The 26,205-nt window shown below is 64.4% G+C and overlaps 4 protein-coding genes across 4 annotated transcripts; 1 reads left to right on the forward strand and 3 right to left on the reverse strand.

Annotated features, from left to right (window-relative positions):
- Positions 1 to 788: 788 nt before the first annotated feature.
- Positions 789 to 3,034, reverse strand: TK1 (thymidine kinase 1; the record flags this gene model as incomplete). The annotated part of the gene is made up of 7 exons (XM_080629340.1): positions 2,614 to 3,034; positions 2,426 to 2,457; positions 2,224 to 2,337; positions 2,050 to 2,143; positions 1,672 to 1,761; positions 1,469 to 1,588; positions 789 to 950 (listed from the first exon to the last, which is right to left on the reverse strand). The coding sequence occupies exons 1-7, from the start codon at positions 2,677 to 2,679 to the stop codon at positions 789 to 791; spliced, it is 678 nt and encodes a 225-aa protein (XP_080485466.1). The 5' UTR covers positions 2,680 to 3,034.
- Positions 3,035 to 3,137: 103 nt separating this feature from the next.
- Positions 3,138 to 5,593, forward strand: AFMID (arylformamidase; the record flags this gene model as incomplete). The annotated part of the gene is made up of 11 exons (XM_080629625.1): positions 3,138 to 3,149; positions 3,253 to 3,343; positions 3,438 to 3,542; positions 3,620 to 3,668; positions 3,824 to 3,909; positions 3,983 to 4,055; positions 4,381 to 4,478; positions 4,740 to 4,818; positions 4,905 to 5,040; positions 5,226 to 5,330; positions 5,507 to 5,593. 11 exons carry the CDS (start codon positions 3,138 to 3,140, stop codon positions 5,534 to 5,536), a joined length of 864 nt encoding a protein of 287 aa, XP_080485751.1. The 3' UTR covers positions 5,537 to 5,593.
- An 805-nt stretch (positions 5,594 to 6,398) lies between these two features.
- On the reverse strand, positions 6,399 to 9,232 carry LOC308227090 (uncharacterized protein; the record flags this gene model as incomplete). The annotated part of the gene is made up of 7 exons (XM_080629382.1): positions 9,127 to 9,232; positions 8,852 to 8,935; positions 8,105 to 8,193; positions 7,689 to 7,874; positions 7,409 to 7,546; positions 7,094 to 7,286; positions 6,399 to 6,736 (listed from the first exon to the last, which is right to left on the reverse strand). Exons 1-7 carry the CDS (start codon positions 9,191 to 9,193, stop codon positions 6,399 to 6,401), a joined length of 1,095 nt encoding a protein of 364 aa, XP_080485508.1. The 5' UTR covers positions 9,194 to 9,232.
- Positions 9,233 to 23,328: 14,096 nt separating this feature from the next.
- Positions 23,329 to 25,684, reverse strand: SOCS3 (suppressor of cytokine signaling 3). The gene is made up of 2 exons (XM_080629431.1): positions 25,620 to 25,684; positions 23,329 to 25,009 (listed from the first exon to the last, which is right to left on the reverse strand). The coding sequence occupies exon 2, from the start codon at positions 24,940 to 24,942 to the stop codon at positions 24,325 to 24,327; it is 618 nt and encodes a 205-aa protein (XP_080485557.1). The 5' UTR covers positions 24,943 to 25,009; positions 25,620 to 25,684; the 3' UTR covers positions 23,329 to 24,324.
- Between the last annotated feature and the right edge of the window lie 521 nt (positions 25,685 to 26,205).

The raw sequence follows: 26,205 nt of genomic DNA on the forward strand, positions 1-26,205 counted from the left end.
ACAGCAGCCCAACCCTTGACAGTCTAAGTCCTGAGCCTCCAACCACTTCACAGTAACTGAGCATTGAAGGGGCAGCACCGAGCTTGGCCCTGAGCAAAACCCCCTTCCAAAAGGACCCTGTCTTAATACAGAGACTACTGCTAGACTAACACTAGTAAGAGCCTGCTGTCAAGCTGCCAGTCACCCTGCCTTTCCCCCTCTTCTGTTTCAAAAAAGATTTACAGGACAATTAGATCAAGAGTGTAACAGCAAAGGGATGAGCCACATGCAGTCATTCAAAGGGAACACTGAAAGCCAGGCTGAGGGATGGGTTATCCCCTTGGACTGCATGGAAAAGGGAAGTGGGTTAAAAACACTGGGTTACTGTACATTGCATCTTAAAAAACCTGGGATTTAGCAACAGGGCACTAGAGAGAAACAACTCCGTTCCCAGGCGAGGGAACCAGCCACCAGAGCCAGGCTGAGCCTATGCGCAGCCCAGGAGAGTGGCTGGAGCAGTGGGAACCTGCAGCCCGACTGCTGTGACAGGGTTCCAGGGCTGGTTTGGTGGCAGCATCAGTAGCTATACCCATCCCTTCCCGTGTTCTGAGACAGGAACTCCCTTTGAACCAGGCTTCCACTTCTGCATCAGGTGCAGCTGATCCTCTTCCTCCCCGTGCCTGGAGCAGGGGAGTGGCAGGGGCTTTGCAGGAGGCACTGGGCAGTTCAGTTCTGCTGAAGCAGAGGAAGTCAGAGCAGTAGCCTTCAGCTGCCTTCCACTTGGCCTCCTGCAAGCAGGAGCCCAGCAGTCAGGAAGCAAAGATCTTGCGGCAGGAGGCAGCCACATTGAGCTGCTTCAGCATCAGGGGCATGTTCTCCTTGTTCTCCAGCCCAGGCTGAGGGGGCTGATGGCGGAAGTAGCAGGCTCTGCAGACGGAGTGGTACTTGTCCGCTCCTCCAATCACCTCAACCTGGCAGGAAAATTGGCGGAGTGACTGCAGAGCTCAGCCCCCCTTGAGGAGATGCCTCAAGACCAGCAGGACTGGCAAGGTGAAGCTACTGCAGGGCTTTCTCTTCCAAGGGAATCCCAGACTGGTTTGGGCTAGACCTTAAATCTCATCCAGCTCCACTCCTCTGTCACAGGCAGGGACCCCTTCCACTGGAGCAGCTTGCTGCAAGCCCGTGTGTCCAACCTGGCCTTGAACACTGCCAGGGATGGGGCAGCCACAGCTTCTCTGGGCACCCTGTGCCAGCGCCTCAGCACCCTCACAGGAAAGAGCTTCTGCCTAAGAGCTCATCTCAGTCTCCCCTCTGGCAGGTTAAAGCCATTCCCCTTGGCCTGTCCCTGCATCCCTTGTCCCAAGCCCCTCTCCAGGTTTCCTGGAGCCCCTTTAGGCACTGAAGCTGCTCTAAGGTCTCCCCTTAAGGAGCCTTCTCTTCTCCAGGCTGAACCAGCCCAGCTCTCTCCGCCTGGCTCCTTAGAACTCACCTCCCTCTCTGCTCCCAACCTCTTTGTGTAGGAGGCCTCTCGGTAGCACTCCATGCACACAGCGTTCAGCTTCACCACGCTCTCTGCCAGTGGCACCAGGTTCAGGATGCTCCCAAAGGCCTGTGCCAAGACAGCAGGATGGTTCTGTTGGATGGTTCTATGAGGGGTTCAAAGCAGCCACTGTACTGAAACAAATGTTTTACCTTTCTCTGGAAAGTGCCATCAAGAGCAGCAACAATGATGGTTTTCCCAGTGTTGGCCATCATCTCACAGAACTCCACAATGTCTGGGAACTAGAGAAGGTACCGAAACAGCGTCAGGAGGAAGAAGGTGCAGTACTTTGCTCAGGATCCAGCAGCGCAGGGCACAGAATAAAATGGAGCCATGCTGCCTACCCATAAAATGGGCTCCAGCCCCACTGTCCTCAGCCTCCAGGAAGGACAGGGTTTGACTATACAAGCACAGGGGGATCAAATAGCCCCAGAATATTCCTCCCCCTATCCCCCAGAGGATTTAGACCCTGGGCTGCAGGGGGGAGCTCCCATCCTGCAGGGCTCCCCAGGACCTGCCCTGGCACTTACGAACTGGCCCTCATCGATGCCGATGACTGTGGAGCTCAGCGCCTCCTGGTACACGTCCTTGAGGAGACAGGCTGGCACGGCCTCCATGGTGCTCCTTGGGAAGGGAGAGCAGGTGAGGCCCGCAGCCGAGCTGCTGGGCCCGCAGCGGGGAGTGCCCCTGCCGCAGGGACTCACTTGTCGTGCGTGGAGACACCGGAGGACCCGTAGCGCGTGTCCTTGGCGTATTTCACCAGCAGGCACCGGTACTGAGCAAGCTGGAACCGGCGCACCCGCCGCATGAGCTCCGTGCTGCGGGAGAGACGGCGGTCAGTGGAACCGGGACCGTCCCCTGAGTCCCATACGGACCTCCTCCTGCTCCCGCCCGCCCCGGGCCTACCTCTTCCCGGAGAACATGGGTCCGAAGATCACCTGCAGCAGAACTGGACGTCAGCGGCTGGAGTAAGCGCGACGGAACCCCACAGGCAGCTCCCGCTCCCCGCCTGGTGCTGGCGCTGGCCCGGGACCCCCCGCAGCCCGGTCACAGCACAGACCCCTTCCCCAGTCCCAGTCTCCGCCGGTCGGTACCTGTATCTGCCCGCGCGGGCGGCCGGGCGAGCCGGGGTGGACTCCGGGCACCGTGAGGCAGCTCATGACTCCACCGGCGCTCACCGACTGACTGACCTCCCGCGCACCTCTCCACCGCTCCGCCCCGCCGGCCAATCAGAGAGGCCCCACGCCCCCGCGCCGCCGCGCCAGCCAATCGGAAGTGTCTCGCGCCGCCCGCCGGGCCAATGGCGGCACAGGCGCGAAAATTCTTTTTTTCCCTCGGAGCGCCCGCGCCTTCCCGGCGTGCACCGCGCGCCGTCCTGCTGCAACGTCATCGCTCTGCCAGCCCACCAGGTGTCCCCGGCCACACCGCCCCAGCTGCCAATGGGAGCGGAGCGGTCCCGCCCGAGGCTCCGCCCCCGCCACGTGCGGCGGCCCCACCTCCCGGGGTGCCAATAGGAGCTGAGCGGCCCCGCCCACGACGGACCTGGGCGCGGGGTCGGGGTCGCGGTCGCGATCGGGATCGGGACCGGTCCGGACGCAGCATGAGCGGGTGGTGGGACATGGCCGCGGAGGTGAGTCCCGCGGGGTGGCAGTGCGCGGCTCCCGCCCGGTGGCGGGTCGGGGTCGGGGCGCCTCGCCCGGTCCCCGCCGCGCCGCAGCCGCCGTGCCCCGCAGGAGCTGGAGCAGCAGTACTCCCCCAGCCGCTGGTCTCCCCGCCTGGGCCCCGAGGAAGTGATCCAGGCTCACCTCGCGGCGACGGCGGCAGGTGAGGAGCGGGCGGCCCGGCCCGGGGGAACGGCGGGGCCGGGACTGGGAGCAGGAGCGGGGCTGACCCAAACGCCGTGTCTCTTCTCCCGCAGGAACCCAGCGGGCCCGGGCTGGCGTGCAGACCTCCCTGCACGTCCCTTACGGCAACGGGGACAGCGAGAAGCTGGACATCTACCTCCCTACTGACCCGTCTGGAAGTAGGTGACGGGCAGGCGGTGGCAGCGGTGGTGAGCGGGGGCTGTGACCCCTGCTCACTCCGGGCTGTGCTGCGCAGCCTTCCCTGTCCTGGTCTATATCCATGGTGGATACTGGCAGTGCCTGAGGTGAGGCGGGCTGTCGGCGAGGGAATCCCTTGGGAAGGGAGTCCCCGGCCCCCTGTTACCCTCCCTTCTCATGACAGCGGGCTTGTTCTCGGTATGCTGGGTCTGGCCCCAGAGCCTCGGGCCCCACAGCCTGGTCACCTTCTGTTTCCCCCCAGTAAAGATGAGTCAGGGTTTGCAGCCCCCTCGCTGGTGTCACAGGGCGTGGGGCTGGTGGCCGTGGGCTACGACATCGCTCCCAAAGGTAGGTGCTGGCCGGGAGGGGCTGTGGGTGCCCCTGCTAGCCCTGTGCCCTCCTGACGCTCAGTTCTGCCCAGGACACATGGATGCCATGGTGCTGCAGGTGCGGCGCAGCATCGCCTTCCTGGTGGAGCACTACGATAGGATCAGGTGGGCCACAGGCCGCCCCTGGGGCCCCTCTGCCCCACCAGCACGGCTGCTATCCCGTTGTCAAGGCAAACTGCACATGGTGGTCCCTGCATGGTGTTTGGTGCAGGGGGTGGCAGCCAACCCCTGAGCTGTGGTGGGGTTTCAACAACTCAGTTCGAGCACTGGGCAGCACCAGCGGCCGTGCTTCCTTGTTGCTGTGTGAGGTGTCAGCTGATGGACTGAGAAATGTGTTTGGGCAGTGTTTGGATTGTGGTGCTTGTGGAGAGAGCAGGGTGTCCCCAGGCACTATTTCTCCCCTCACTGGCTCATGGCTCCCTCTCTGCAGAGGCATTTACCTGTGTGGACACTCAGCGGGGGCTCATTTGGCAGCCATGGTGCTGTCCACGGACTGGATGGAATACGGTGTGGTGCCAGATATCAAAGGTAGCAGCACCATGTCCAGCACAGGGACTCAAAGGGTGCTGGTGTCTACACCCGGGGCAAAGTGTCTCTGCTGCCTATATGGGGCTGTAGAGCTGAAGGAGACGAGTTGCCCAAGCTGATGTCAGCCAGGACATGCTGGGAGTGTGGGACTAGGCTCCTGGACAAGCTGCCCCTGTGCCCACCAGCCACTCTCTGATGTCTGGGATGTGACATGGGCACAAGAAAAGTGGTCTCACAACCCTTCACCCTCCTCTGGCCCAGGAGCTGTGCTGGTGAGCGGCGTGTACAACCTTGAGCCCATCCTGCGCACCTATGTGAACGATGCACTTAACATGAGCCGGTGAGCGGAGCTGTGCCCTCTGCCTACCCAGGGCATGTGGCCCAGCACACAGGGCTGCGGCCACTGCCACCGCGGTGTCTCCTCAGGGAGGTGGCCCAGCGGAACAGCCCCCTGCTGCACATTGCCCTGGCAGCACCTGCGGCGGCAGCCTGCAAGGTGCTGGTGGCCGTGGCCCAGCACGACTCCCCAGAGTTCCGCCGGCAGTCACAGGAGTATGTCCTGGTGAGCACCAGCAGAAGCTGGGACCCGCCGGGCTGGGAGGAAGGGCTCAGGTGCTGTGTCACAGCAGCAGTCCTGCTGCTGTGGAAGACGACAGCAGCTCGGGGGGGATGCTCGTCCTTGAGGAGCAGTGATTCCCGCTGCTGAGGGGGGCTGGGTCCCTCCCACCAGTGCCTCTCTCTCCACAGGCCCTGCGTGCAGCCGGCTGGTCCGTCTCCATGCTGGATCTTGCTGGTGTGGATCACTTTGACATTGTTGAGAAGCTGTCTGAGGACAGCTACATCCTCACTCAGGTAGGGGAAGAGCCCCCATCCTCCCTTCACTCCGAGCACAGCCAAGATGGCACAGCCTGGGGGGCTGTGCTGAGGGGAGTGCTCCCTGCATATGGGTGTGCGGCTGCAGCCTCAGGGCTTCAGGAGCAAAAGAGTGGGGCCAGGCACTGCTCACAGGGCTCCACTCCTCATCTCAGGTGATTCTGAACATGATTTTGAGAGCCTGATGGCATGGCAGGAGCAGAGATGAGAACACAGCCCTGTGCACATCCAGCCCTGCTGCCCTCCTCACTGTGGCTGATGCCTGCAGCCAGGCAGGGGGCTGGAGCAGGGGAGAACCAGTTACCTCCGGGGATAGCATTCCTTTGCTGGGGTGCTTCTGCCCATATGGAATGCATGGAGCTGGCAGACCTGGTGGGCTATGTCTGGGCAAAGGGGTGATGATGTTTGTTCCCTTTAAACTGCTTATTGCCAACACAAAGTAAACCAGGAATAACTGCCGCCTGGGTGGAACTTCTTCCTGGGGAGCTGGGGCTGTGCTAAGCCAGCAGGTACCTCAGGGCTGCGATGATGTCTCTGCTGCACAGTCAGAAGAGCTGCACACTGGGGAGTAAACACCCTGTGCAGCCACAGCGCTGCCAGAACATGTTTATTTCATGCCCTGACCATCCCTCGGGATCTGCCTCTCCACTGCAGCATCCTCACACCTATGCAGTGCATGTGAGCCAGGCACAGCATGTGGCCTTGGGGTAGGGGGTGTCTGGCTTCACCTTTGGGTGCTCTATGGGACCCAGGTTACAGTAGCTGAGCTGCTGCAGGATCTAAAAGATGCCCTGAGGATGTGTTTGCTGGGTGACTCACAAGGCAGGGACTCTGCCTCTGAGAGGCCCAAGTGGCGGAGTGTGCTGTGGGCTCCCAGTGTTACCTCTGGACATGTCCGTGAAGAAGCTCCCACTGCCAGGCAGGCTGGGGTGTCCCCGGAGCTGGGCTCACGCTGGCTTGTGGGTCTGCACGTAGGGTGGATGCTGTGCTGCAGATGCCATGGCTGGTCCCAGCACCTCAGCTGCCAGGACAGGGCTGGGGGGATGCTCAGGCTCCCTCTGCACTAGGAGGGGTTGGGCGCAGCCCCAGAGTCAGCTTCTCCTGGCACTTCCTGGCCACAAACTCCAGCTTCTTCTTTGCGAGCTCAGTGTTGCGGGCTGAGACATTGCGGTGCCAGACAGCGCGCACGGTGTGTGCCGACCAGGGGAAGAGCAGGACGCTGACAACGTGGCCAGTCTTGGCCAGCTCCTCCTCGCTCACAGCCCGCAGGTGCTCGCAGAGCTCTGCAGGGGATGGGCAGCCCCCGCTGATGTTCACCATCACGATGTTGGTCTCCACCGCTGTGAGGTTGACAGAGCAGAGGGGCGAGTTCAGCTCCTGAATGCCTGTGGGAGGTAGGGGTGGCAGACCCTGAGCCCAGTGGCTGGATAACCGGGAGGGGCGGCTGCACTGGTCCTGGCTGAAGGAGGGGCCCTTTGCCCTCCCCTCTGTATGGCACTGTGGGCACAGGCACAGCATTGTCCTTGTGCTCTAGCCAGGCAGGGACCACAGCATCATCCTGGCCTAGCTGGAGATCCAGCCCAGGGAAAGTGCCTGTGCCGCTGTCCTGCAGCAGTGCCAGGTGTGCTGGCATGGGTGGTGAGCCCATGCCAACCCAGCCATGCAGCAGCACGTGGAAACAGAGAGTAGCATTAGGCTGCATGTGCCTGAGCCTCCTGCTGTGCAAAGGGCCACCAAGATACCTTCAGCAAAGCGCCAGGCATTGTCGTGATCCCTGCGCAGTGTCACCCCCATGTGCTCCAGGCCAACAAGGGCTGCAGCTGTCAGAACTCCCGCCTGCCGCATCCCACCACCCAGCAGCTTCCGCACGCGCCAGGCCTCAGCGACAAAGTCCTTGCGTCCAGCCAGCACCGCGCCAGCTGGGGCACCCAGGCCCTGCCAAGACACCAAGAGGTGACCACGGCTGCCCCTGCTGGAATGTGCCCAGGGACACCCCAGCCTGCAAGCTGGGTGCTCAGCCCAGTGCCCCTGAATACGGGCAAGGCCCCAGTGAGCACCTTGGAGAAGCAGAGGGACACGGAGTCGCAGTGCTGGGTGATCCGAGCTGGCTCCATGTTCTGTGCCACTGCCGCATTCATCAGCCGTGCTCCGTCCATGTGCACCTGCAGCCCATAGCGGTCGGCGAGCCCACGCACCTGGGGGGAGGCACTGAGGTGGAAGGACTCCTGGGGCAGCCAGTGCCAACACGAGCCACGTTCTGAGCTCTTTAGCACAGCCCTGGTGTCCCTGTGTGCACCCTGCCAGCACCGGCAGCCGGCTCTGGTTCCGGGCTCATACCTGCTGGAGGTAGGCAAGGGGCAAGATCCGGCCCCCAGCCGAGCTGTGCGTGTTCTCCAGGCACACAAGCTCAGGGCGCGGGTGGTACCGACTGCCATGGGCCTCACGGATTGTCAGCTCCAGCAGCTCCAGGTCGAAGGTGCCATCGGGCAAGTCCGGCAGTGCCTGGGAGTGCACACCAGCGACCTGCGCCCGGTGCAGGGCAGAGCAGAGCTGACCGGGGACGGTGCCCGCGGATCCCAGCCCAGCCCCACTCGTGGCCCGGGTGACGCCGGTGATGTTGCTGCGCAACCCAGCGAGGGCTCCTCCGCCGAGCGCGACGCCGGCAGCCAGCGGAGGGCAGCAGCAAGCCTTCCTCCCGCCTGCCCTACCCGCGCTGCCGATGCCACTGGTTCCGTCCCGTCCGCGGCACCCACCTGCGCGACCCCGCCGTGCTCGTAGAGGTGCAGATGGGAGTCCCGGCCCAGGATCACTTGAGCTCCCCGGCGCTGGCAGTGGCACATCACTGCGAGGGAGAACGGCCGTGAGCGGGCAGCATCCCTCTGGCACAAGAAGGCTGATTGTGCAGCACAGCGGGAAGATCCCAGCACTGCAGCCTCCTGCGGGATCAGGCGCCTGCTCTGTCCCCCAGGTGCTGGGAGTGTTGGACAGGGGGTGGAGGTGGGGATGTACTGGGAGGGGCACGGTTCCCGCATCCTGGTGCACGCATGAGGCCAGGGCTGGAGCAGGTCCCACACTCCCAGGCAGCACACTGTGGACCCGGTCACAAGAAGGCCGGGAAGCGAAGCAGGTAAAGATTAACAGCAGAGCAGAGGCCACACATGGGACTGGTACAAGCAGACCCAAGGCAGGGGGATCTGCTCAGCAGGGAGCAGCTCCAAGGTCCAAACAGGGTTGTGCTGCTACAGATGTGAGGTGGAGGGAGCTGAGAAAGGGGTGAGGAGATGCACCTAGGTCAGGGAGGACCTGCTGCCCACAGCTCTGTCCTGCGACCGCCTGAGTGACTTCCCTAGCAGAAGCAGGGCTCTCCTCGGACCCTGGGGAGCAGCAGGGCTGTTCTTGCCCTCTGCACCCTCCATGGGCTGGGGGCACAAATCTACCCCTGGGTTTGTGACCTAGCTGCTCGGGGCCAGGCAGCAGCTAGGCACAGCCCCGGCACTCACCGGCAATGAGGTTCGCCATTGTGGCCGTGGGCACAAACAAAGCCTCCTCCATCCCCAGGATCTCCGCGGCCAGGCGCTGCAGCTCTGCAGGGGGAGAAGCACCGGGGTCCTGGGGGGGATGTGCTGGCCCTGGGGGGTCGATAGGGAACCCCACAGGCCCACGCCGCTGCCCCCAGCCTCTGAGAAGTCCCCTGGGGCTCCCCATCCCCGCTGCCCTTGACTTTGGGTGGCTGCAGGCAGGGACCCCACCGGAGGGACTCGTCCCGGGCGCCCACCGTTAACCGTCGGGTCCTCCCCGTAGTCGTCGTCGCCCACGGCGGCGCGGGCCATGGCGCAGCGCATCGCCGCGGATGGCTGGGTCACGGTGTCGCTCCGCAGATCCACAACGTGCGGCGGGAGGCGGGAGGGACCCCGTGGCTGCACCGACCAGATTCCAGCCCCCGCCGCGGGGAACCACCCCCGCCGCAGAGCGCCCCGCGCCGCCAGCATCGCCGGGACCGCAAGACCGCCCCGCCGCAAGGGCTCCCGGGCGGCGGCAGAGGCGGGGCCGGGGCCGGGATCGGGATCCGCGGCTGCGGGTTGCGCGAGCCGCAGGGGTGGCTGGGCACAGGGCTCCGGGCACATCCCCGGGCTGCCTCGCAGCGCGGCCCCTGCAGACCCCCTCATCCCTCCATCCTCGCTCCTGCCCGGCCTCTGCCCAGTGCCCACCGCAGCCCTGAGACACGGTCGGGGGTGCTGGACACGGGTGGGTGCTGCAGCAGTCCCCGCTTGCCCGCGGCCCCCTGTTTGCCAGAAGCACCCATGCCGGGTGTCCTGCCGGAGGGACCCCGTGCCTCCTTGGCCTTGGCTCCGTAAGGACCCACACATCCTTCTGCAGGCCCATAGCACCATGTGCTGGATGGCAATGGCTCCTGCCACACAGCCGGCAGGGACAGCGCGGGGTGACCTTGAGGCTGGGAATTGGCTCCAGCTTCTGGCTGCTTCTGCCCTAGAAGCCGCTGACGTCCTGTGCAGCGCGGGCAGTGCGTCTGGCAGCTCCGCCAGTGTTGGCTGCAGAGCTCCGCTGCCCTCGGCACTCTGCCTGCACTAGGGGGGCCACCAGCGCCTGGCAGAGATCCCTGGAACAAGGGGGCATGTGCCCACTGCAGCAGCGAGACCTCCTCCCCTTTTCTCATTGCGCTGGACCAGTCAGAGGCTGGTGAGACTCTGTGGGACAGACTTGACCCCTGACCATGGGGCTCTACTGGAAGGGCCTATGCCACAGCCCCTGCTACGCCTCTGCCTTCTTCCTCCCTCCACCATGTGCCAAACACATGGCCTAGGGCCCCCCAGCTCTCCCCCCCCATCTGAGAGCCCCCCGCCACTGCCCTGGCTGGCTGCCTGTATGCCTGCCACCCTGCCTGCACCCTTGTGCCCTGCCTACATCCTGCCTGCATCCTGCCTGCACCCCTACACCCTGCCTGCACCCTGCCTTCACCCCTGCACCCAGGGCCTCATCACCACTGCCTGCTGCAGCCCCGCTGTCAGACCCTCAGATGAGTGAGCCATAAACAGTCAGTCCTTCACAGAGACGTTTTTCACACGCAGGGCCACATGTTAACAGTTTTTCTTTATTTACTGCCTCCATTTCCTCTTTGTTCCAGGAACTTGTCCTCCAACTTCAAGCTGCTCATGATTAGGCAAAAAGGCCTCTAATCTCCCCGATCTGATTTACCGTCACTGAGAGCAGACGCTTCCCGTTACTGGCCCTGGACCTGGAAGCACGGACAACTGAGCTGTGCCGGCTGCCGAGCCCAGCCGAGCCTCCCCAAAGCTGCCCCGCCACATGCGCTGCCTTCCCAGCAGCTTCCTCTTCCAGTAAGCACTGGGCAGCCCAGCCAGGCATGCTGCAGGTGACAGGCTGGGGAGAGAAGTGCAGCCCTGGGGCCCTGAACCGGGGACCCCACCGTGTGTGGGGCAACTGCCCGAGGGGGGGCAGGCTCCGGAGCCACTGTCTCCACTACGTTGTGAAGTGGAGCATCCCTTGGCCTCCCCACCTGCTCACCCACCCACCCTCTCCTGCTGCTCCCAGCTGGGGTGGCCCTGGTGTGCTCCATGGGTGTGGGGAGCTCCCATCTTGGCCATTCCTCTCATCTGAGCCCCTCGGGTGCTGGTGCTGGAGACCTGAGCGGGGTGGCTCTGGCTGTGCAGCTCCCTCTTTCCAACCCAGGCAGGGGCTCGCTGCTGGAAAGCAGCTGCATCCTTTGCAGGGCCTGAGCGTGTCACCGCCTCCTCCGCAGAGCCCCACGTCCTGCAGCCCTGCTCCTTTTCCGGGGACTCCAGCCTGGGACGTGCCTCGGGGTGTCCCCCACTGCGGCACCCAGAGAGGTCCCCTGGCGGCACAGGGCCCGGCAGGGCTGCGGTGGGGCCGGCACTGGGGACCACGCGCGGCCAACTCAAGGCTTGCGGGCAGCGCGAGGGCAGCACCGGGGGCTCGGCGGGGGCCGCGCTGTGACCGTCACCTGCTGGCGCCACCGAGTGAGGGCGGGGCCGAGCTCAGGCTCCCGCGGACCCCCCCGGGGCTAAGATTAGAAGCCGAGGCCGGGCCGGGGAGCGCAGTCCAAGCACAGCCGAGGAAGGCGGGGATCGGGTTTCCCCCCCACCCCGCCCTCCCTGCCACAGAGCTGGCAGCCGCCGGGACGATTCCCGGAGCCGGCCGGGCTCCCCCTGCCCCGGCCCCACCGGCAGCCCCACAGCAGCCGCTGCCAGGCCCTACCCGCGACAAGTCCCGGCCCCGAGTGCAGCGTCCCCTCTGCAGTGCCTCAGGAGGGGCTGCAGGACGGGGGGGCATGGTGGCCAGCACTACTGTGGCTATGCCTGCTCGGACATCACTGGGATGAGACTCAGGTGCTGCTTCCCAAGCACACGTGGGTGCTCCGGGAGCAGGGCTGGCACTTGGCTCCCAGCATCTCAGCAGAGCCAGGGGGCTGTGGGCAAGGGCTGTGGGCACAGGACTGCCCTTGGTGCAGGCGGTGACCTGAGTGTCTTGCGCTGGGTACCTCGCGCTGGCCACACGCCTGGCACCAACCCTGAAGTGCTCGCCATGAGCTTGGGGACATTTTCCTGCCAGGTTTCCCTGGCCCCTTGGTGGCCCTGCCTGCACTGCCTGCGTGGCGGGCACCATAGCTCATCCTCATGGGCTGGGGCTGGCCACCATGTAGGGCCTGATCCCAGCTGGGCAGGGGGGAGCCACCATCAATCATCTCTGGAGTGGAAGGAGCTGTGAAGCCGAGTGATTTCCTACTGTCGGGAACCGTGAAGCGATGCCTGGAAGCACTGGGACGTGCTGAGCTCCCGGGTCAGCCTGCTGGCGCCACAGCCAGGCCTCCCCTGTGCCGTGCCACGCTGTGGCCAGTGCCAGGCTGTGCTGGAGGCAGCACTGAGGGACTGGTGCTGCCCTCTCCGCCAACGGCGGTGTCCTGGCGTAACACTCCCGTTCATGTGGTGGGCACACCTATGCTGGCAGCTGCACACAGACGACACCCAACGGGCCTGAGCCCAGAGCAAACCCCTCGATGGCCCCATTGGGATGCACCTGCCAGGCCTGGTGGAGTGGCACTGCGAGGGTCAGGGCTGGTGAAGGTGGCCAGTGCCATGCGAGGTTCGGCTGTGGCTGACACCACTGTGGTCCAGGGCTGTCTGCTCCCCTTGGGGCACTGGTGTAGGACACGGTTGGCAGACCTGCTGGCGGGTGGCTGTGGGTGTCCCGGGTCCCGGGGCTGGCCTGGCCCCAGTGGCGGGGCCGCGGGCAGGGGCAGCGCAGTGAGGGTCGAGGGGCTCCAGAAGCAGGGCACCATGTCCCACCGTGCGCACAGCGAGCCCCGCGTGGGCCGGCAGAGCGGCCGGTCCCGGCCCCGGTCCTGGAGCCCGTTGGGTGCTGCCGTCCCCGGTGCCGCGGGCGGTGCGTAGCCGGCCGGTTCCCCCGTCCGCAACCTGCCGGGGCCGCTCGGGTGACCCCTCCCTCCGCCGGCAACAACTTTTCCAGTAAAACCACCGCAGAAATCCCGGCTTCCCGACAGGACCGCCCCTCGGCCGGGGGGGCGCGGGCCGCCCTTAACCCTTCCCTGTCCGGCCCCGCAGCCGCCTGGCGCCCCCCGCGCTGTCCCGCCCGGTGCCTCCGAGCCCCCGGGACCCGGCGCCCCGCGGAGCCGCGCTGGGGGCTCCGGCCGCGAGCCCCGGTTCAGCGATGCTCCTGCCCCGGCGTGTAGGGGGCGCAGGGTGGCAAAGCTGGAGCGCCCAGACCCACCGTGCTCGGGGAGCTGTGGACATGAAGGAGCCCTGGTCTGGCGGGACATGGCACCCGCAGCCTGCCCAAGTGTCACCCGACTGGAGGGGGACCCCTGAGCTCGCAGTGCCAGTGGCGCAGCGTGTCTTCCTTCCCAAGGTGCAGCTGATGTGAAGGGAATAGGACTCAACCCTGCCATGGGCAGAAGGAGCATCCCAAGGTCCAAAGAGCCGGAGAACTGACTGCGAAAAAGCCCCTTTCCAAGGGGGACCCAGCACAGCCCCAGGCTCAGGGCAGAGGGGCAGCGGGGGGCTGGGAACCCAGAAGGGACAATGTCCTGCCTGTCCCCAGTGATGCATGAGGCTAGGCAGTGCTGGGGCCATGCAGCCTGAGCCCCTGCTTGGGTGGACACCCACGGCTGGGCCCAGACATGGTTCCAAGCTGTATGTCCTGTCCCTGGGCTGAGGATGGGGACAGGAGACCACTGCAGGTGAGTGGCGAGGAGGGAGCAAGTGGCTGCCGTGTTCTTGCTGAATGGGACACAGCAATTTCAGCTGCACGTGGCAGATTGGGGTTGGATCCACGGGATGTGCCCAGCGACGAGGAGTAGCGCAGGGGCTGGGCAGGAGCCCTCGGTCCTGGTCCTGGTTCTGAGAGCAGCTCCCGGAGCACCCTGGCTGGCTGGGGCTGTGCTCCTCTGTGATGCTGCTGCCAGGGGGGCAGAGCCAGGCACTGGGCACTGAGAGCTGTGTGGTCATCCCCAGCCATGCCCTGCCTGCTGCCAGCCCCAGCCCCATACTGGCTGCTGTATTGGCCGAGTCAGGGCTGAGGTAAGTGCTGTAATTGTTTTCTCTGTGGCCTGAGATGAATAATTGAGAGGTCTTTGAGGAGAATTAATTAGCCCAGTTATTGGCAGCAAATGCTTTTCTCCAGATGATGAAATAGATCCTGAGCCACACGTGGGGCAGGCAGATGAAGGTCACTGAGGCTGCTCCTGAGCTTGGCAGTGCCAGATCCATGGGCTGGCCCTGCTGGTGACCCGTAACCACCATGGGGCAGGCTCCGGCTCCCATGGCCTCCCAGCAGCACCGTGTGTACAGAGCTCACTGCACTCATGGCAAGTGCTTTGTTCAGGGAACCCGCTGTGGGTGAGAGCAGAGGCAAGAAGGGGCAGGATCCTGCCCCCGCTCCACGCAGAAGCTCCTTCCAGGATGCTCTGGACTGGCGAATCCTTCTGGACAGCCCCAGCCAGATCTGGCAGAACTCTCCCCCAGGCCATGGCACAGCAGAGGGGGACTGGCACCATGCAGAGAGGCAGGAGTGAGCCACGAAGCCCTTTCTCTTCTCAAAGCTGTCAGCTTTGAAGGGCAGCAGTGCTGAGCCTGCCCTCAGTCACCCATTGTAGGCACCCCAGTGGACCCGTGTCCTCATCGGTCTCTAGTGCTGATGAGGACATGCAAGGACAGATCCCAGCACTGCGGTGTGGGAGCCTTCTGCCCCCCACCATGTCCTTGTGGCTTTCTGCTCCCTCTCAGCTCACAGCCCATGCTGGGGACTCCTGTCTTGTGCAGACCCTGCTATATCCCCTTGTGTCTCCTTCCTTGGGGCTGCTGAGGTGGTGCCAGCTTGGAGGTTGTGGCCTGTGCTTCCTCCTCTTCTCCTCCTTGTCCTTCTCCTCCTCCTCCTCCCCTGGGCATGAGGCAAAGGGCCCTCCAAGGCCAGAAATGCTTAAACAAGGATTTCCTTGTTGCTGCACGAGCTGTTTGCCTTGCTCCCAGGCCAGTGTTAATGAGGTTTGGCAGGAGGCACTGGCAGCCCCAAACATTAGATTTCTATAAATCAACCTGGTGCTAATGCGTGGAGCTTGCAGGGATGGAGCTGCTGGGCCCTGCTGCACGGGACTGCAGCCCGCAGGCAGCTCAGGGTGACCATGGAGCTGCTCAGCACCTCTGTGTAGGACCGCAGCCGGGGGGGGAGAGCACAGAGTCTCAGCCTGCGATGCTGCGGGTTCTCTGTGGCACAGTGCTCAGGGCAGGCTGGGCTCAGTAACCACAGCCCCTGGGGCCGTGGGAGCCCCTCTGGGTTGGGAGCAGCTCCCAGGGGAGCTGGAGGCAGCCCCAGGCACGGAGCATCCTGTCAGGGCAGAGGGATGGGGCCGAGGGGCTGTGGCAGTTCCCAGCAGGAAGGTCAGGGTGGCCCTGGCTGCTTCCAGGAATGGCAGACAGTGTAAAGCAAAATAAAGCAGCTTCCCACATCTGCCATGTGCTGATCCCTCCCCACATCCCCCAGCCCTGGAAAGCCCATTGGGTACTCATCGAGCGGCTTTGCCCCCTGCCTGTCTTGCCCGTGTCGCACACGCTGCGTCCCCAGCCCTGAAGCTTCCTCGGTCATGCAAAGCAGCACAGGCAAATGTGCCAGCGCTCCGGGAAGCATTGCTGCAGCTGTGGCTGGTGGCTACCAGGAAGCAACGCGGTGGCAGGGCCAGCACATGGGCCTGCTGCACCGGAGCTGCCCACGGCACCCACATAGTGCTGGTCTGGCCTGGAGTGGCTGTCCCTCGGGCCACTGGCTGTGCTGTGCTGTGCATGGCTGGGAGCCTCGCGGAGGCACCCGGAGTGGGGCACAGAGAAGGTTCCCATCAAGGGCTCTTGTGAATGGGCTCTCGCAGATGCTGCTCCCATCGGGTCAGCCCTGTGTCCAGGAAAGCAGCTGCTGGGAAGCAGGACCCGTTATCTCTGGTTCCCCACCGCACTGTTCTCCCATGCCAGTGCAGGGCTGTGGGCAGCTGGGCTCTTTGCTTCTCTCACCCACAGGCTGGAACCGGCACAGCCTGTTTCCCCAGTGCAGGGGCTGTGTTGGGTCCTGGACTGGGCTTGGGGCAGGGGCAGCCCCGTTCCCACAGAGCTGCAGGAGAGCAGCGGGGCTGCCTGGGAAGAGCCACCAGCCCCAAAGGTGACGTTTTGGCTCGTGCTCTGAGTGCACTTCCCCCTTATCAAGAAACCTCTCCTCTCGCTCTGAGAGTTTCTGCAGCGCGTGGAAACCGAGAGAAAGCCCGGCCCTGGCATGGCCCCACTGCCCGCCCAGGGTCACCCCTCCCTGATGGGAAAGCCCTGGACCCCTCCCCACCAGCCATAGCCCGGCCCTGGGCTGCAGCAGCCCATGTGGGTGCTGTCCCCCCATTCAGCAGCAGCCCCCTGCAGTGACGCTGCGCAGGATGGCACCAGGATGCAACATGCCTCTGCCCTGGCAGTGTCCCACATCTGCTCCGGTCATGCTGGGGTGTTTCCAGCGCTATGGGGGTGGGATGTGCCTGGTCGGATGCTACTGCTAAGATGATGTGGCTGCTGCTAAGATGATGTGGCCACTGCATGTGGGACCTTCTACTTCACTGTCAGCACCTGCCTCTGGGTGTGAGCACAGCAGGGGGCTCTGAACTACAGTGGTGGGCTCTGAACCACAGCGGGGGGCACTGAACCACATCTGGGGGCTCTGAACTGCAGCTGAGCACCGCAGTGACAGCCCATTGGCGGCAGCAGCCATGCGGTGCTGAGTGCAGGGGGCACTGGTGGGACCCACTTATGGGGCAGCCGTGTGGGACATGCACAGCTCTCTGGGTGGGGGCACCTGCGCCATGCAGGGAACATGGGCTTGTTCTGGCATCCTCAGCAGCTCCGGCACTCCGAGAGCCCTGCTCCTCGCCTCGTGCTGGTGCTTGCGCCCTCGGCAGCTGTGGCTGTGGTGGGGCCGGGGCTGGGAAGAGGAACCCCGGCAGGAGGTTGTGCAAGGAGAAGGGTCCGTGCATGGCCCTTGCCGTGTCGAAACTCCGCTGGCTCTTACAGAAAAGCCCCTGGGCAGAATTCCTGACAGGGATGATTCATTCCCCGCTGGAAGTGATGACTTTGCCTCTCCAGTAAACCTTCTACAGCCTAGCAGGCTACAGGGGCAGCATTGCCCCAGTGCCCTCACCATTGCCAGCACACGCTCTGGGGTGCCAGGGCTGCCCTCAGGCCCGTGGGCAGCACTGGGTGCCAGATGCTGGGTGCTGGGGTGCTGGGGTGGTGGGTGCTGGGGTGCAGATTGCTGAGAGCCACTGGCAGCAGAGAGGTGGGTGCCATGCACAGAATTGTGCCCCCAGCTCCTGTCCCCGCGGGGCTGCTCCTGCCCCGGCTGCCACCCGAGCCTGGTGCTGCGTCCAGGTACTTTGGGGGTCCGACACCACCGGCAAGGGCGCACAGGATGGCCCTTTCCAGGAAGCATGCGTGAGGGCAGCCAGGCTGCAGAGTTCCCGACAACAGCTCTGGTTTTAATAACAGCAAATCAATGGATGCCCGATTCCGGCCAGAGCAAACTCCTGCGCTTCCTTCCCCGGCCTCCCTGGCTGCTGGCTTCACTGCAGGGCAGAACTGACCGGGGTGGGTGCCATGACCCTGGTAACTGCACGTGCGCTGCCGGGTGCTGCTGGCCTGCACCTGCTTCACCCTGCCCTGCACTGCATGGGAGGGCCAGGATCCCTGCTGCCCCAGTGAGCCCTGGGTGGTGCCCACCCCACGTTGGCTGCTCCATGGACAGGCATTCCCATCTGCTCCCCCATCCCCATGCTGTGATTCAGCCTCCCTTCCCCGCGGGTTTGCACAAACCTCCCGCTCTCTTTGTGCTTGTTTTGAGAACAGATTAGTCATGGCTCTTAGATGGCTTCCAGCAAACTGCACAACAGCACCATGGAAAAACGAGAACAGCAAAGTGATGAATCAGCAGGGCTCACGCTCCTGTCCCTTGGGTGCCAACTGTCCCCTGCTCCTGCACAGCCCCAGGCATCCGTGGGGACCCCCCAGTGAGTGCAGCAGCAGGGCCAGGGTGGGTGATGCAGAGAAAGAGCCCAGGGCAGTGCTTGCCAGGAAGCAGCAATGGGTGAGCAGGGGCTGAGTGGGGGATGCCAGGTCCTTGGGGGTGACGGCCCCTGCAGTGCAGCCTCTGCCCCATCCTCAAGCCCCATCCTGCACCCAGCAAGTGGCAGCTCCCCTCCAGCCTGCTGGCACCTCACTGCCCCAGGTGGGAGCATCCCGAGGCTGGAGCTTGGCTCAGCGTCAGCGAGGCCATATGGTGCAGGGGCTGCTGGGACCCCGCTGGAGCCACAGGGATGGGGATTCCAGTCTTTGGGCTCAGCAGGCACTGGGACCCTCCCAGCCAGCACCTGCTGTTGGTACGGGGCGGGCCCTTCCCGTACCTCACACCTTGCTTGGCAGCTCCCACTGCCCTGCCCTGGCCGGCTGCTTGGTGGCATGGCGCGCTGCCAAGCCTCCCTGCCAGGTGGCTCTATCGTGATCCCACGGCCACGGCGCTGGGCACCAGCTAGTGCCGACTGCCAAGGATGAACAATGTAATTGCTGGAATTACAGTAAAGTGCTCCCATTCCCACTCGTTAAATGCTGAGACAGGGCCCTTGGGTCCTTCTAGGGATCATCCGCTCCAGCTGTGCCCTCTGCCAGCTGCACGCCCCATCCTTGCCCATCGTGGTGCTGCCATCACCCATCGCCACCAGCCTGGCCAAGGAGCTGCTCCCTGCCGATGGGACCTAGGAGCCATGGGACAGACACAGCCCTTGTGGGGACCTTTGGGTCCCCAGCACTGTGCACTGGGGCACACAGCTGGACTGGGAGGAGCAGCACCCACCTCACAGATGTGGGTTCCACATCCTGAAGCCCCATCCCCAGCTGGGTGTGCGGCAATGCTGCTGCTGCTGCTGCTGCGCCGGGGCCAAGCCAGAGCTGATGCGAGGCCAAGGGATGCTCCAGGGCTGGGGTTTGGCACCTGCCCATGGCTGCTCTGCCGGGGTCATGCAAGGACTCTGCACTGTGCAGGGCAAACACACCCAAGGCAGCTGGCAGCCTGGAGCACCCATGGGGACCTCTTGTGACATGCCACTGGCTTGCCCATGCCAGCGGTGACTGCAGTGGTGGCCAGCGCCCCACTGCTCCCTGTGAATGCAGGTGTAAGAGTGACCCAAACCCAGACCTGGGTCTCTGGCTGGGAACAGGAGGGGGCTGACCTGGGAAGGGCACAGGATGGGGCCTGCCCATGTGCCGGCACCCACAGCCTGTCCTGGGCACAGGCAGCGTTTGGCAGCAGGACCCTCGCCCCTGGTGCAGGGGCAGGGCTGGGGCTGCCGGGCACATCCCACAACCATCCACCCACCCGGCATCCCTGGCCCCACCGGCACCCGGCTGCTGCTTCCCTGCCTTGGCTGTGTCCCAGCTGAGGTCCAGGAGGGGGGGGGTCTGCGGCTGCCATTGCCACAGCAACGAGGCCTTGTTTGAAGCCCTCCTCTGAAATGTCAGGACTTTCTTTGGGCTCCGGCAGCCGCTGCCGGGATGAAAACTTCCTCCCGGGTTGAAGAAACGTGCGGGGGGGAGTTCCACTTGGAACTTCCACCTCTGTGTGGGCAGGGAGAGCTCTGCCCGCGCCGCCTCCGGTGGTCGGAAGGTGCAGGACTGAGCCCGGGCAGCCAGAGCTGCGGGGCAGGGCAGCAGCTGCTCCCTCGCAGGGTCCCCGGAGAGGGTGAAGGGTCCGGGCCCCTCACAGCCAGCGGGATCCCCGGGAGCAGGGAGCCGGTGGAGGTGGCTGGGGCGGGGGAGCCAGGGCAGCGCAGCCTCGCAGAGCTGCTGACGGAAAGAGTGAGGAATCCGCAGCTGCTGGCTCCCTCCGAGATGACTATGGTCTGGCTGGAGGAGCAGCAACAGAGCGGGGTTTCCATGGGGATGTACACAGGCCTCTAGGCTCGTCTGCATCCCAAAATACACCCTGGCCTGGGCACAGGGTCCTGCTGCTGCCCTGTGCTCTCTGCCTGCCCGGGCTGGGAAGAGCCAGGGGCTGAGCCAGGCACACGATGTAGGGGGTCAGGGCAGCCCCTGCAGGTCCACCGGCCACCAAGGGCTCTGCCGCCTCTGCACCAGTGATGGGATGTGTTATAGCCAGCTGGGGCTGGGGACTTCGTGATACACCACAGGGCTTGTGAATCTGTCCAGGGCAGAGGGCAAGGTGAGGGGATGCTGTGTGACCAGGGGGATCCCACAGGCCCCAGGGACATGCATCTGCAGGGCTGCACATCCCAGCTCCCCTTCCAGTGCAGGGACCCATCCCCGTTCCCTTTCTGCACCCAGGCAGCTGGCGCCAGCCGTGGGCTGTGCCGCAGAGCCCGAGCTCATGCTTCCCAGCAGCATTCCATGGAGCAGATGTCTCAGTCCCTGTTCCCAACCATCCTCATGGGCCTGGCCCACAGAGGAATTGCTACGTAAGGAGCAGGTGGTGCCATTTACAGTAAGTCCCCAGCTGCTGCACAGCCTTTTCCTGCATCCGACTGGGAAAGGCGGCGGTGAATGTGGGAACGTCCTGCGCTGCAGAGCAGAGCAGGAGGAAGTGCGTGAGGGTGTGACATAGCGTCAGGGTGTTCGCAGCAAGCTCCCTGCCTGGCCCTACTGCCTCCGGTGCTCCCCACTCGCTGTCACCATCCTTGGGTGACCACCAAGTCTTGGGTGGCAGGACAGGAGATGGTGGCCACATGGGGCCACCTCTGTCCTGCTGTCGGCTGTGGGCCGTGCCTGGCCCCACGGCTGCTCTGTCCCATGCTGCACAGGGCTGGTGCCTGCAGTGCAGCCTGCCCTGCTTGTGTGTCCCGCTAGGAAGGACCCAGCATGGCCCAGGGACAAAAGTGCTTCAAGCAGGAGGGTCCCATCCTGGCATGGCCACTGCTCCCATGAGGGGACTGGGCTGCTGTCTCACACCAGGGGCATCTGTGGGTCCTGGAGTGGGGTTTGGGTGCCTCTGGGTCTGTCCTGCTCCCTGGGGATGGCCCTGGCTGTGTCCAACTGGGCTTTGCCATGTGGCTGGGTACCCACAGCAGACCCCAGCCAAGCCCCCCAGGACACTGCTGCCCGCAGCTATCACAGGCTGCAGTTGTTTCCTGTTTGGGGTCTGCAGATGCTGGTACACACCAGAGCAGGTTTCCTGCACCCCCTGACCCCACAAGGCTCGGGTTTGCCATCCCGGCAGCACTTCCTTCTCATGCCAGTAACAAGCCAGCAGTGTGGTGGGAAGCGTTGGTGGCTGCTCTGTGTCTCCCTGAGCAGGCAAGCCTAGGGCAGGACGTCCTCTGCTCTGTCCCACTTGGTGGGCAGCCTCCTGCACCCGTCTGGTGCCTAGTCCCAGGGGACACAGGGTGGGGGGAGCTGCAGGACCACAGTGCCCCAGCCCCGCTCCCAGCCCCCTGTGCTCATGCATCAGGTTCCCATCCGGTTCCCAGCACCACCACAGGAACAGGGTGCAGTCACCACCGAGGACATCTTCCCCAATCAGGGAGCCCCCTTGGGTGAGCTCAGCGACTGAGGGGAACTGACAGCCCATGACACACTCCATCAGGCGCTTATGAAACCCGGGGCCAAGTCCACTCGGCTCCTGTGGGGAAGGCGGGAGGTTTGTGAAACCCGGGGCAGGGGTTTGCCGCTGGCCGCTGCGTCAGCGCTGCCGTGAGGCTGGGCTTCTTCCAAGAAACCCACGGGGCTGGCGGAGCTTCCCGGATTCTCGGCTCAGCAGCAGGCTGCAGCCACAGCCAGAGCAGGAGGGGAGAGGCCCTGAACGCAGTGGATGGGGCCCTGCTGGGAAGTGGCAAAGCCAGGGGTGTTCCTGCAGGGATCGGGGTCCAGCCGGGGGTGTTGGTCAGTGCTGTCACAGGCAGCTCAACCACCCTCCCCAGGGCAGCTTCCCAAATCTGCCCTCCCCGTGTGGTGCCGCAGAGTCGTCACTGGGAGTCCAGGGTTCCCCATTCCCTGCGATGCCTTGTGCTGCCACGGGCTATGATGCTCCAGGTCCCTCCCCACGTGCTGGGAGCTCCGTGGGAGCTATGCTCAGCACCGGCTGGGGGCTGCTCCCACCCTGTTCCCTGCCACGGTGCCGGGAGTCACCAGTGCTGCCGGGATCCCTGACGTTGGGGATGTGCCTCGGCAGGGCCTGGCAGGCGGCCACCTGCACGCATGGACATTCCTCACATAGCTCCGGTGGGTGCCTGGGCAGGCCACGGCACTTCCTGGCAGCCACGGCCCCATGCGGCAGCACCAAAATAGTCGCTGGGACCACGCCGTGCCTGCAGCCCGAGCAGGCACCATCACCATCCTTCTGCCTGGGGTGATTCCTAAGGGAAGCCTTTTCCCAGCGTCTGGGGTTCCCCGGGCAGGAGCACAGTGCCCAATGCCTGGCACGATGCCCCCAGTGTGGGGCTGGGTGCTGCAGGCGCTGGGCACAGCCTGATCCCTGCTGCAGGGGTCTGCAGGTTTGTGGGGGGCCAGTTCCCTCCCAGGAGTTTCCCTCATGCTCGCCGAACACAGGTCTGCAGCCAGGCATTGCTCCCCTCCAAACACCCAGAGCTGCGGGGTTATTCCAGTGCCTGGTTCACACCCTCACAGCCTCCAGGAGTAGGGGGCCAGGAGACCCCCAAGGGAAATCGTCTCCCTCCTCCTCATCTCCTTGCTCTGGGGCCAGGCAGGTGTGTTCTGCACAGGGCAGCCCTGATGGCTCTGGGATGGAGCTGTTAACTCTGTCCAGGGAGGGCAGGACCCTCTCTGCCTTCCTGCTTCACCCTGCCCTGAGCCTGCTGTGCTCACAGCAGAAGCAAGACAAACCGCTTTTCTCACCCCACACCGTGCCCTGTTCCTGGAGCCCTTCGAACACCACCTTCACCTTCCCCTCCCCCAACTGGGCTGGGGGCAGGAGGGATGTGCAGCAGAGCCAGCGCTGCACTTGGGGCTGTGCCACCGCCCAGCCTTGGCCACCAGCTCTGCTTCTCCATGCCTGGGGCCATGGGTTGTGTCGCACAGTCCAGGGACAGTTTGTGGCTGCACCACGTGCCTGGAGCCTGGAGTGGACACAGTAGTGCAGGGCTGAGCTGTACCTGGGCAGCACTGGATGCACCGGGCCTGAGTCACCGCAGCATCACCTGGCACCAGTGGCTCCAGGAAGCCGGCGCTGACGTGGTGTAAACACCATCCCGGCAGCAGCGAGGGCAGAGGCCAGTACGGAGGTGGGTGACCTGGGGTGGGCACGGGTGGCCTCAGGGCACAGGGGAGGAAACAAGCCAGATCTGAGGATTTTCATTAAAAAATAGTGCTCTTTATTATAAATTATGGAAACATTTCCTTTCTGAATATAAATATAAATATGTGCAAAGTTTCATCTGAGTTTTGTTTTGGTTGAATTTTCAAGCATGGTTTTGCTCAGCCCTCGAGGCTGGAGGTGAAGATGGAATCTTTATAAAAGACAGTGATTCATGTTGGCCTGTAAACATCCCTTCGGTTCAAAAAATAAAGTAAAAAAAAGCCAGAAAAACCCAACCATTTCTCCAGGCGGACACAGAAAAGCACTTGTGAAACGATGCACTCCAGGGGTTCCTCCCACAGGAAGCGGTGCCTCTGGAGCAGCTGGGCAGAGGTGGGTCCAGTAACGGTCCGGCAGCAGCGTCGGGGCCTGGGGTGCTCCGTGCGACTCAGCAGGCCTCAGGACTGACCATTTCCCCTACGTTTTTCGGCACATCACCAGGACCGTTATCTCACAGCATCACTAACTGATGTGCAGTAACCCATGGGGCAGGGAGAATATTAAGGCTTAGTGCCCTGGAAAATGGCAACGAGGAGAAAAAAGGCAGCAACCTCCAAGTCTGGGGCCTGGTGTGAAAGGAGCTTCCACTCACGAGGAGGCAGCAGGAGGTAAAGTACAGTATGGGCAAAAAACACTTTCCCCTTAAAACTGAGGAAAAGTGATGAGGCACTCACAGGATCCAGTGTGTTCCCTGCTCTGGTGGCAGAGGGGAGCTCTCGCCAGGACACCCCAGGCATGGTCCCGCCGCGGCAGTGGGGATGTGGCTGCCGGGAAGCCTGTCCCTCCATGGCACAGGTGCCGTCCTGGCTGCCCAAGTCCACAGGGGCTTTGCCGACGGAGTCAGCCTCCACGCTGGGTGCACTGTAACATCCACACTCTGACCAGAGCAGTCTCTTTCCCCACAGAGAGGGGGTGTTGCGCTTCCTCGGGGGATGGAGTCCCCCAGCACCAAGGCTCACCCCAGTCCCTCCTTTCCTCCCCAGAGGGAGAGGCTTGCTGTGCCCCATGAGGCATTGTGTCTGTCCCCCGCTCTTGTGCTTGTAGCGTGTGACCTTGCTCCACCGGCCCCTTAGAGAGGGGCATCGTACTGGTCCAGAAACTCCTTGATGGGAGCCGGTAGCTGAGTCATCTTCTCGTAGGAGTCCAGGTGCCCATTGACAGTCTTGCGGCAGAGGTGCTGCAGGGTGGAGACGCTGGAGGAGAGTGGGCGGCTCAGCACCAGAGGGATCTTCTCACCGCCCGAGTAGATGTAGTAGGTGCGCTTGGGGTGCAGGTCCCCCCCCGGCTGCTCGGGCACAGGTGGCATGTAGTGATGCACCAGCTTGAGCACGCAGTCGAAGCGGGGCACAGGCTGGCTGCTGCGGGGATCGCTCTGCAAGGAGAAGCTGCCGCCCTCACACTGGATGCGCAGGTTCTTGGTGCCCGACTCTGTCTTGACGCTGAGGGTGAAGAAGTGCCTCTGGTCTGAGCTGTCCCTGATGAGGAAGGTGCCGGCAGGCTCAGTGCTCAGCAGCAGGTTGGCCTCGCCTCCCGTCACCGTGCTCCAGTAGAAGCCGCTCTCCTGCAGCTTGCGCACGGTGTTCACCACCAGCTGGTACTCGCTCTTGGAGCTGAACGTCTTGAGGCGCAGGCTGGTGTCGAGGGGGCGGCTCATCCCGGCGGCGGGGAACTTGCTGTGGGTGACCATGGCGCAGGGAGCCAGCTTTGCGCGCTCAGGGTGCTGCTGCCGGGAGCAGCCGCTGCTACACCATCACCTGCAGCAGAGATAGCGCTGAGCCTCGGAACCCCCGGACCCCCGTTCCCTTCGCGGGAGCACCGGCAGCGTCGGGCTTCGGTATTCCCCTTGCCCGCAGGGCACCGGCATCGCCTCGCCGGGGAGCACCGCTTCTGCCGGTCCCCGTCTACCTCGCTCCCAGGGACGCACCGGCACCTCTGAACCCCCTCTGTCGCCCTCCCGGGGCACCGGTATCCCCAGCCATGACCCTCCCGGGCGGCACCCGGATCCCCATCCTCCGGCTACTGCCTTCCCAGGGCATGCCCGGTTCCCCCCCTCCAGAGGTCACCGCGCCACCGGTCCTCGGCTATCGCCTTCCCGGAGCACCAGTATCCCCGGCTAACACCCGCGCCAGGGCCACTGCACCCCAAGTCCTCCGCTACCACCCTCCCGGGGCACCGGCATTCCCGGCTATCCCGCTCTCCGGGGAGCACCGACATCACCAGTTCCCGGCTGTTGCCCCTGACGGGGGGGCACCGGCATTCCCGGTACGGTGCTATCCCTTCCCGCAGGACACACGGGTCCTGCGTCCCCCCCCGGTGCTCGTCCCTGTTCCCGTCCCGTCCCTCCCGCCGCGGGCAGCGCCGTACCTGGGGCTCGGATGCCGGAGCAGGTCTCGGCGGTGGCTGCGGAGCCCGTGTGCGGCGGCGGGCGGCGGCGGAGCTGCCAGGGCCGCCCGGGGAGGCCTCTTATAGCGGGCGCAGAGCCCGCCCTCGGGTTCCTGGAACTGCGCGGCTTCTTGTAACGCTCCCCGGCGCCCTCCCGCCGCCCCGCCCGGCCCGGCCCGCCTCGGCGCGCCGCCAGCCACCGCCGGCCCATTCCGGGCAGCGAGGCCGCCCCCTCCCGCTCCCCTCCACGCTCTTTCCTTCTAAGAAGAGGAGAGTCCCGGGCGCGGCCCCCCCGCGCTCTGCGCCCTCCTCTCCCCGCCGGGATTGCCGTGGCCGGCCGGGACGGGCTACCCTGAGCCCTGGACCCCCCCGGGCCGGGCGGCTACGGCCCCCCCCGGAGGCCTGGGCACCCTTCACCAGGGCAGGGAGGGCAGTAGCTGGGGCCCGGGGATGCCGGGGCCCAGGGAGGGCACCGCAGAGCCACCCCCGCGTCTTTGGGGGCACCCCCATTGGGCACCCGATCGGGCAGTGACGGTTTGGACCCGGTTGATGGGATGCACCGGATCCG

The sequence above is a fragment of the Psittacula echo genome (genome assembly GCF_963264785.1).
Source record: "Psittacula echo genome assembly, chromosome: 14".
NCBI classification, from domain to species: domain Eukaryota; kingdom Metazoa; phylum Chordata; class Aves; order Psittaciformes; family Psittacidae; genus Psittacula; species Psittacula echo.

Coding starts and splice junctions, on each gene's coding strand:
- SOCS3 (XM_080629431.1), bottom strand. CDS start 24,942: ATGGTCACCCACAGCAAGTTCCCCGCCGCCGGGATGAGCCGCCCCCTC.